Here is an 11538-nt window from a genome sequence, read left to right on the forward strand (position 1 = left end):
AATTACGAAAGCCATAGATACATACGTGCGTTGGAACTCGGGGTGCACAAGAATTGTTTGGAGCTGAATAATATAAAAATATTTCAAAATTTTTAGAGGATTTATATATTTTGTATAACTAATTATATATATATCTATATCCATATTAAATATATCCAATCAAATTTCATACTATATATATATAATTATATAAAAGCTGACGAGAAAAAAAACCGTGGAATATTTGAAAAAAAGACAACAAGTAACAACAAAATTCTCAATGAAATTGCACGTGTAAAATAGAAAGAAAAACAAAAACCCATAAAACTAACTCCAATCAACCGTTGTGAAGAATCGGATCTTCGGTTTGGGACTAGGCAGAGAGAAGGAAGAAGCGCTAAAACGATATGTGGAAGGAAGTGCGAAGGGAGGGAAATCCGACTACTACTGATGGTCAGTTTTATACAAAATAACAATTACGGATATTAATAAAAAAAATTAAGAAATTTACGGATTATCTACTATTTTTAAATAATTATAACTATATATATCATTATTTCTATATTTATTATGATATATTAACATATTTATCATTATATTTTTTATATATTATCTTAACCATTTATATAAATAAATTTAATTAAAATTAAAATTAAAATTATATACTATAAATAACTGATATGAAATACTAAAATAAATTATTTTTATTATTTTATTTTTAATTAAAATAAGTAACCTTCTTTCGTTAATATTAATTATATTGACAGAGAATCGCGTCAAACCCGCATTCTTATATATATATATATATACTAGTGATCGTGCATACGTGTTGCGTGTAAATATCTCTAACTACTAAAAAAAAAAATCCAATGTTCATTATGTATCTAATGTACTGAAGGAAAACATAATACATTGTAACATACATTGAAACCACATTGACTCTTTATAATGAAATTATATTAATTAAAACATTGTAGTTTTCGAGTATAATCCTTATGTTTATAATCAAGAATTAGAGAATCCCAGCAACAAACTACTGTAACGGGCTTCCCTATCCAAAAAATTAATATATTTATAGAAACTTCTTTGATCCTAGTGTTGTCAATTCTAAGATGTGAGACTAAAGAGAATTATATTTTTTTATATAAAATAATCAGAGAAAATTAATGATGAGAAAAATTCATAATAATACGTCGCAGCTGAGTCTCGAACTCTAGATCAATGATTGTTTCGTTCGTGGAATTACTAATAAATCTTGAAATTATTTTTAAAGTGAATAAAAAAAGGACAATAACGTAAATTCATTTTAAGTTTCGCCAAAATTAGTTAGTAAGGGGGAGAATTTTAATAAGATAGTAAGATATATATATATATATGTATATTATAACTAATTATTTGTATCTATATCATATATATCAAGCTATTTCCAATCAATTTTCATAGGATTTATATATCTATATCCATATTAAGCTATATCGAATCAAATTTCATATGATTTATATATATATATATATATTATATAACTAATTGTACATATCTATATCTATATCCATATTAAGCTATATCCAATATAATCAAATTTCATATGGTTTATATATATTATATAACTAATTGTACATATCTATATCTCTACCCATATTAAGCTATATATATATATATATATAATCTATGAATTTATATATGTTATATAACTTCTTGTATTTATTTATTTACATATTAAGCTATACGCTATCAAATTCTCTAGTATTATATATTTAGACAACACTATTTTGATTTTTGTCTACAAGGCTAATATAATCCCGTACGTGTGATATTGCTAATTGTCTGCTTTTTGAGATGAAGCACAGAATTCGGGTCTCGCCGTCGGGTCTTGTTTTTTACCTCGAATTTGAATCCGTGCTACATGATGTCCCGACGACGTTATCGAAGATAGCGCCGTTCTATCAAGTAGGGTTCGGGTTTCCTCGCCTCACGCGCCACTGTCCGCCGGCCGTTGATGACGACGACGAGGCCTACTTTTCTTGGTGCGTTGACTTCGGGCTTGTACGCCAAAGTTATGTATTCAAGAGAGAGGTCGAAAAAACATTCCTTCGCATCCTTGCGACATTGACTTCCTCACCACCTTTTGCAACTTCAACCACGACGCGCTCTGTCTCACCCCAATACGTCGCTGCAAGCATATAAAACTCTATGTCGAGATTCAAATCCCTAGCGCCACCGCCGTACATGATTGCGTGAGACTATAAACAAATGATTAATAATTTATATTTAGAAAATATGTAACAAGAGTTTATAATGCAAATAAACAATTATAAGATATTTTTTAAATTTATTGTTATTTACTTGTAGTCGTACATGATTGCGTGAGACTATTTCGTAAATATTCTATTGTTTACCTTTTATTTGTCTTTTAAATAATTGTTTATTATTTCTCATCCAATCGGACAAATATCAACTTACTACACTTAACAAACCTACACCTATATTTAGTTGATTGTTAGCTCTTCAATAATTAATAGGCTGATCAAACAATTGCCTAACTTTTACTATAGCTTTTGATTTAGTTGACGAACAAAATTTGATTGTGTTAGATCGATAATTCTCTATTTGTAAATTTGACTATTGATCTTTTCTTAATTAAACTATAAATATAGATATTATTAATTAGCTAATCGATTTAATCATCAATAAATTGAATTTAACTTTTAATTGATTAGACAATCAAATTCGGCCAACTTTAAAATTGATTTATCATCTTAAACTGACTTTATATTTGATCTCATTTCATATAATTTTAAGATAAATTATAAGAAATATTTAAAATAAATATAATTACCTTTGAGTAGAATTGATTTACTAATTCTTTCAATTGTCAATAGAGATAATAATTAAAATGATTGGGTCAAAATTTGATAGGAGATATACTTATCAATTTGAATTTGTACTGAACTCTCTCTATCTTCACCAGGTGAGACCGTCACGAGAGGCCTTTAACACGGCGGTGTCGCGTTTTTCATGGGTTGGCTTATGTTTGAATTAGAAAAAAAAAACCGACATGTGCCAGTCTCTGTACTCTCACCTTGCACGGACCCATCACCCATGCCATGTGCCATTCTATGCGGCCACTTTCAACCTCCTCCAATGATCCGCCTTCGTCCCGCTAATTGGCGCTGTGTTATCCGGCTCAGCTCGGCTCGAGCCGCTTCTGCTTGCCTCACGTTTCGATTTAAGGGTGAGGATCCTTTCCATCTCGCGCACGTTTCGCCATCGACACATTAACAACTCCGCCACTGGGACTTGCCTCCGCCGTCTCCCTCTGCCTTCCTTCTTCCCTTCACGAGACGATAGGGTTTCCTCTCCAGTCTCCTCCCCATTCCTTCCCTTCCTCTTTCTCCGAATCCTGGTTTATCCGTTCGGTAACTCCTCTTCGCCTCCGATTTGATCTAAACTCGCGATCGCTGAAGCAAACGGTGGAGATGAAGCATCGGGATCTGTGAATCCGTCGACGTTGGACTTGCATCGGGATCCGGGAGGCGATGGCCGCGTTTTGGACTGAAGACGACCGGCAAATGGCGGTGGCGGTGCTCGGCCCTCAGGCTTTCGACTACCTCAACGCCCAGCACACCGACTCCCCCGACGGCCATCTCACTGCTATCGGCGGCGGCGATGACGACCTCCAGAACAAGCTCCAGGACGTCGTGGAGGACCCCGACTCCGCTTGGGCTTACGCCATCTTTTGGCAGATCTCGCGGTCGGGGACCGGGGAAATCGTCCTGGGCTGGGGCGACGGCCACTGCCGTGAGGTTGGGGATTCTGAGGAGGAGAGCGACGGCCTCCGGAGACGCCCCTTCGATGGAGCGCACCAGAAGATGCGGAAGCGAGTGCTCGAGCGGCTCCACGCGCTATCCGGGGGGTCGGACGATGAGAACTACGCGCTCCGGCTTAACCGTATCACTGGTGCGGAGATTTACTTCCTTGCGTCCATGTACTTCTCGTTCCCCATAGGGAAGGATGCTCCAGGAAGGGCGCTTGCTTCGGAGAAGCACATATGGATATCTGAGGCAGAATTGAGGTCGCCCGGATGCTCCAATTACTGCGTGCGAGCGTATCTCGCGTGGTCGGCGGGGTTCCGCACCATCGTCTTCGTGCCGTGTGATGCGGGCGTTCTCGAATTGGGATCGGTGAATGCGTTGTCAGAGAGTTACGAGGCGCTGCGGATGATCAGATCCATCTTCGGTCAGGGCTACGTGAAGGCGACTACGATGGTCGGGGAGAAGACAGACGAAAACGTTGATCCAGCTTTTGCCTCGCGCGCTGGTACAGGCAACCAGGTCGCCGAGTTCCCGAAGATCTTTGGGAAGGATTTGAACATTAGCCGGTCCTACGTCAACGAAAGGAGCCCGATCCCGAAGAGGGATCTGGTTCCAATTGGTATAACAACAGAGCACGGCGATCGCCATCCAAAGAGCCACCCTTTCGACGACGGTGCTACTGTGTTTCAATGGAATCAAATCGACTCCATGAACTCTCTTCAGCAGAAATTCTGCAATGGATCACCATCTGTTCGACAAATTGACGGAGTCACCGGTGATGACCAGCGATTCAAGCAACTCCAACAGAAGCAGCAGCACCAGCAATTGCATTCACGCCCGCCTCCACAGTCTAGCCAAATTGATTTAGGCACAGAGGCGTTGGCAAATGCTCCTTTTACTAGCCTATTGACCGACCGTGCCCGGGCAGCTGAATCCGAGCTCTCGGACGTCGAGCTTCCGGCTAAAGAAGACAAGGCAGGCGCAATGGACGAGCGCAGACCAAGAAAGAGGGGTCGCAAACCGGCAAACGGCAGGGAAGAGCCGCTGAACCATGTGGAAGCTGAACGCCAGAGAAGGGAGAAACTTAACCAGAAGTTTTACGCCCTGAGAGCCGTGGTGCCCAACATCTCGAAGATGGACAAGGCCTCCTTGCTCGGGGATGCCATATCTTACATCACTGAGCTCCAGAGGAAACTGAAGGAGATGGAGGCAGAGAGGGAGGTGTGGGGTGATCCATCATTCGCCCACGACAAACAAGAGGCTCATTGGCCCGAGGTCGATATCCAATCGGCTCAGGATGAGGTAATCGTCCAAGTTAGTTGTCCTCTGGAGAGCCACCCTGTTTCCAAGGTCATTCAAGCTTTCAAAGATTCACAGATCAACGTGGTGGACTCCACGGTTTCTGCTTCCAGTGACAATGTCCTCCACACTTTCGTGGTGAAGTCGCCTGGAACCGAGCAACTCACCAAGGAGAAGTTAATGGCTGCTCTAGCTCATGAGTCGAGTGCCACCTGACATTCAAACTCTCTCTGGGGTCAATACATTGCATAGCGAGGACGTAGTTTACTAGTTTGTGGCGCATGAATCAATCGATGTCAATATAGCTAATACCATCATTTAACTATGCATAATTCACAACTTGATTGTGACGCCACTGGCAATTTTCCTAGAGTTCCAAAAGACGGCATGGTAGTGCTCTAGATATTTTACTTATATTTCTCACTCTAGATATATTTTTTTTCTCCCAAGGTTTGGCTGCTGTAGAAATCAAAAACAACTTTCTCTTCCATGTACCATTACTCTTGATAGTTCCAACATCAATTCTGCACTGATGTATGAAAGAAACAGCTATTCTAAAATCTTTTAAACGTGAACAATATGAATATCTAAATGCCAATATCCGAAGCTGGTGGAGACCAGAGGGGATAGTTGTTTTGTCAAATGGCTCGGAGTGCTTTTCTTCAAATCTGTGAGTGGCTGTTTAACCAATTTCCAGTTTTACTACAATGATGTCTACTCTAGTATTCTGATATATTCAAATTTGTATCCTGTTGTCAGCTGTTGTCAGCGAAGAAACAAAGAATCAGTACCATGAGGGAAACGCCTCCCTTGGCTCAGAGCTACCCATTTCAACGGCAAATAGGCATTTGCCCACCTTTCCCAATCAGTGAAGTCTTCTCGTGCAACAGTAGTCATCTCATGCAAAACGTGCTCATCTTAAATTTGATTCAAATGCTAAAGGAAACAAAGCAAAAAGGGAAAACCGGGGAAAAAGAAAAGAAGAAAGAAGGCAGCGTGGGAAAGTAAGCTCTCCGTGCAATCTGTTCTACATGATGTTAACTTCTGCTACTAAAGTCTAAACTATAGATTATTTTGAAAGAGCCTGCATGTTTACTCTGGTTTTATTGGAAATTTTCCTTGCTTAGCTTACTTTCGTGGCTAGATAAGGATGCACTTGAAATATGGCATTGTTTCTTGCTGACAGTATTTTATGCGACTTTACACCCTACAATAATAATAGTACTCATCCCCATTGAATGCTCTCTCTTTCTTAATGTCGATTGATTCCTGAGGCACGAGGGAGACAAGAATTCAGCTGCAGTCGTTTTCTTCTTAAATATCGGTGCCTCATTATTGTTGTCAATCCAGTGGCAGCCCATATTTTTCATGTGCTATAAACTTATGATCACCAAATTGTTGACCATGAAAAAATACAATAAATTCTAAAAAATTAAAGGGAATCCTTATTATCTTCATCACCAAAAAGTTTTCTTTCTTTCAAATATTATCAAAATAATGCCCAACTCCATGCTGTGATACCCACTGGAAGCTTAACCATTGGCTCAATAAATAAATCATTCGCTTAACCCATAAAAAGCCTTTATGCCATTTCAATTTTATACCAAAACTAGAAAATTTTAATATTTGCAAAAAAAATAAAATAATATATACATATTTTAGACCACGAGTCTTATCCTTAACTTTATCCCTTTGATGTGGGCCCCGAACAACTTGGAGGCACGTGTTAATTAAGTATGAATGGAGAAGACGTGGAAAAGAAGAAGTTCCATTGTGAATGAGACTTTAGTCCCATATTGGGAGTTTTAAGGTATTTTTGTTAGTTTATATTGATTCATATACATTGAGAATGTGTACAAATGCATGGGGAGAGACTCTCTTTCACGCGTGGGTACGCAGGGGATGCAAATCCATGACTCGGATTGCACTGAACCAAGTTGACTCGGGTGCGAGTGCAACCTACGCACGCGAATGCCGGACCCCGGTCGAGGCAAAAATTTGCCCAAGCGGAACAAAAATGGCCAAGTGAAAGTAATGATCATTAATGCTGTCCTTTGGGTTCACGGCCGATCGTTGTATCCTGGGAAATAGATTTCAAGAAAACTGCTATTTGCAAGCTCGCCCGGTCGGTCTCTTTGTCCGATCGGCCTTTCTGTTCTGCAGATCTAGTCTTCTGGTTTGTCAAGACTATTCTGCTCTGGTCTATAGACTTGGTCTTCCGCTCTGGTATGCAGCTCTACAGACCTGCCTCTGTAAGTTGAATTTAAATTCCGTGTAAGTTTTAAATTCAACTAAGTTCCCTAAAATCTCCGACAACAGATTGTTTAGTTTCTAACAGCACGTCCTAAGGTTCCTAGAAGGATGGTTTGTCGAAGGTGAGTCAGAGTTGTTGATATTGTGATAAATGTTTTAATTATGCAAGACCATTGATAGAGTTGTTGTCATCATATTAAGTTTTTTAAATAAAATTGTTCGGTCCATGATTTTGTGTGATTATTTTTGTATTTTACTTATAAAGATAAAATGAGAATTTTGGTCGATTCTCATTTCATAATTTAAAGCCAAACCAAGCAACATTAATGGGAATAATATCTATTCCAGCAAAAGATGAATACGCTCGCCCCAGCGCATCCGTCAACCCGTCCCAGGGTCTTTGGAATAATGATTAGCACATAAGGAAAGTATTTACCTCGGCTTTGCCGAGATTCGAACCCCAAACTAAGGTAGGGTAAACTTTTTAACATGACTGAACCCACCGCTCCGCGGCCCCATACCCCAAAAACCCCCCAAGAGATTTTTTGGGAGCCTCAGTACCATGTATCCGACGGATAAAGAGTTGATAAGAGAGTTCGAACGCGACACTTCAGTCAACAATATATATCAAGCATCATCAATCCAATAATCATTTCCATTACCATTAACCCCTTTATCAAAAACTCATTATTATTCTCATTATCAAATATATACCAAGCGCTCTCTTAATGGGAATTGAAATTCAAGGAAAGAAAAGAAAAAAAGGGATAAAATAGTATAATATGAGCGGGTAAATACTGATTTTGGATGAGAGTTTTATTATTTTTCACATAAAAAAATTAACCCGACAGGCATAAAGATCTTCAGGTGAGCTACTATTTTTATAAAATATATCTTTTATCATAATAATAATATAATAATAAAAGTAAAAGACATCCTTTTAATTTTTTGCTAAAAAGATGATTAATGATCAAAATTAATTATCTTTAAATCAAAGGCATCCTTTTGATTCTTATTAAAATAAAAATATGATACCTCATCAAAATTAATTATATTTAGACCTATGCTGAATTCTGATCTGAAGACTATATACGGGTTAATTCGATTCTATCCTAAGTGCAAGGCCGTAAGAGTACTGTGCGTGATTTTTATATAAAAAATAATAATTTGTTTTGGTGATTTTTTTTATTTCAATAAAATTTACTATTAATTATAATATTAAATATTAAAAAAGATAAAATCTTATTAGTTTGTGTACATATTAACAATAGCTTATATATATATATATATATATATAGCGCGGATATCCTCCGCGATCTGCACAGTACGTGACTGTGCGTGTCGCGCAGGATTTTAGCGTTTTTGTTTTTGTTTTTTTTTTTTTTTTGAATTAAAAAAATAATTAAAATATTTTTAAAAAATTTAATTTTTAGAGTTCAGGCTTTGGAATATAGTATCGAAGTTATTTTTTTTTTTTATTTTACCTCTAGGTTTCAGGCTTTGGGTTATAATATCAAAGCTATTTAGGGTTCAAGCTTTGGATAATAGTATCAAAGTCATTTTTTTAGATTTTACCTCTAGGGTTCAAGCTTTGGGTTATAGTATCAAAGTAATTTTGTTTTTTGGATTTTATCTCTGGGGTTCAGATTTCCTAATTAAATTAGTGTTTGGTTTTAAAAAAAAATAAAAAAAAATTAATTTAAGTATTTATTGAGTATTGTAATATGTTAAGGGGATATATTAATGTATTATAAATTTATATAAGAAAATGTTAGTTTTTTTAATTAATTTTTTTTAATTTAAAATATTAAAAAATAAAAAAAATTAAAAAACAAAGCTTGATCTCCTACGCGTAATGTGCAAGAGATCAAGATTATATATATATATATATATATATATATATATATATATAATTTTGATATACCGTCACCCAATTCTAAACGCTCCGTGTTTATCTAAAATTGTTTCGATTTGAGATTATTATTTTTTAAATCTTATTAGCACATTTGGAAGCTTAATAAAAAAATCATCAAACAAAAACAATTAGGGTACGCAAATCCTACCAGTGTACCAAGGGCAGGATCGAATTAACCCTTTGTACTGGTTTTGTCCTCTTAAGGGGTCCTCTCTGTCTACTCCATTAGGCCATCTATAACGTTGTTAATAGTCCAACGTTAATATCTACGTGAATATACTATAGATACATTATAGCATTTAATGTGTTCAAGGAATTGAATGCGTTAAATGTCTAGATTGAAAAAATATAATACTATATTACTATTAACGCATGACACGTTAATAACGTTGCAGATGAGCTTAGATACTTTGAAATTTTCTGACCTACATTATGCCATTAATCAATGATACTAGTTTTATATACCATTGTAGCACGTTTAACTTGCAGGAATTTGTATTTCATTCGTTTCGGCAGAATATCCATTCTCGCATTTAGTTAAAAATGTATTTGAATATTTTTGATCTTCTGATTTTTTTTTTTTTCATCTGTATAATTTTTGCAAATTAAATATAGGAATGGCGAATATAATATTCATTTTGTTTAAAAGGATCAAATTATCATATGGAAAACCAGATCCAGTTCCAATTCAGTTAGATTTTGTAATTAGATCAAAAGGTAGCATTCATTCGTGTAAAATTTAGTTGAATTATTATTATTATTATTAAAAATGTTAAGTTAGAAATGAACCAGATACGTCTAATCAAGAGATTAGATACAAAACAAGATAGGCCTTATCAAGTTCATCCATGTGAATGGACAAGAAATGAATCAACTTTCCATGCTCACTTATCCAACCAAAAATTATATTAGGACGAATTAAATGGCAGTTTTTTTTATCAAAATAAGCAATCACGTTTCCTTATTTATCAAATATATATATATATATATATATATATATATCCTAATTTTAAAATTATCAAGCATTAAAAAAAATATTATTCCCTTCCTATCCCTTCCACCAACCTCCTAAATTTCATACTATTTTTCAATGCATAAACCTGATATGAAAAAATATCAGGCTTACGCTGAATATGATATTGGATCATATTAGGCTCAACGTGGATTTGATATTTTTCATATTATGCCCAACATGCAGGGGCGGATGTACACTTGGACTAGGGGCGGCCATGGCCCCCCCCCCCCCAGTTCATGTGTAAACCTTTAACCAAATACTATGAAATTAGGTTGGGCCTTTAATTTTCCCAGTCAATTTCCATGGCCCCTGTTCACGTTTTTTAACAAGTTGTGCCTTTGCCACCCTCAAAAGTCCACTTATAAGTAGTAATAATATTAATTATTAGTAAATATAAACTAATTGTCTTCCTCTTCGTAAATACGGCTTTGAACGAGTGGTGGCGCTGCAACAAAATCTATTCGTTCCGGTGCCTTCAAATGATCGATCATTGGACATTGGACATTGGACATTGGACGTTGGACATGAAGGTCTCATGTGATGACTGATGAGAACATTCTTGAGCCCAAATCGAGAGAAAGGTGCAATTTCACTTACTCCTTATTCCTTACATACTTAGGGTTTTGAAACCCTTAAAACTCAGAAGGAAAAAAGATTTTTTTTTTAATATTTTCATATCCATTTTTACACACTATGAGTCTATGAAGGTTGGCACATAGCACAGATTTATACCTTCATTGTGAATTTGTGATTTATTAATGAGGCGAGAAGAAGCGAAGAACACAATTACACAAAGGAGATAAATAAATACCCAAAAATCAAATAGACATGATTCCATAAATTTCTGAGAAAAAAAATCATAATATTAGATATTAGTATATTACATGGCATGACCCTCCTTGTCCAGTTGAAGGTTGTTTTAGAATTTTTTTTTCACCTATGATATATGCACACACATGCAATTATGCAAACATATTATACTGCAATTGGTAATGATTCTACTATTTGGTTATAGTGGGTCTGTGACTTTGAAACAAGCAATAGATGCACAATTATTATTGCTTCGAAGACTTCGAAAATTTAAAAGAACGTCAAATTTTTTTTAGTTAGAGAATTGTATTTGAAATTTATAACTTAATTGAGTTAGAAATCTTTTGAAGAAATCTTGCTTGCTGTCTATCATTATTCCAATCAATATGATGCATGCCATATTCAAAAGTTTTTATTGGAGGTTTGACAAAATACATTTGATATTATCTTACTGC

General features: G+C 36.0%; 1 protein-coding gene across 1 annotated transcript; it reads left to right on the plus strand.

Moving 5' to 3' along the window:
* The first annotated feature begins 3229 nt into the window (after nucleotides 1-3229).
* On the plus strand, nucleotides 3230-5548 carry LOC121992533 (transcription factor MTB1-like). Its single transcript, XM_042546992.1, has one exon. The coding sequence runs from the start codon at nucleotides 3516-3518 to the stop codon at nucleotides 5304-5306; it is 1791 nt and encodes a 596-aa protein (XP_042402926.1). The 5' UTR covers nucleotides 3230-3515; the 3' UTR covers nucleotides 5307-5548.
* The last annotated feature ends 5990 nt before the right edge of the window (nucleotides 5549-11538 follow it).

Source organism: Zingiber officinale, chromosome 1B, assembly GCF_018446385.1.
Source record: "Zingiber officinale cultivar Zhangliang chromosome 1B, Zo_v1.1, whole genome shotgun sequence".
Lineage (NCBI taxonomy): Eukaryota > Viridiplantae > Streptophyta > Magnoliopsida > Zingiberales > Zingiberaceae > Zingiber > Zingiber officinale.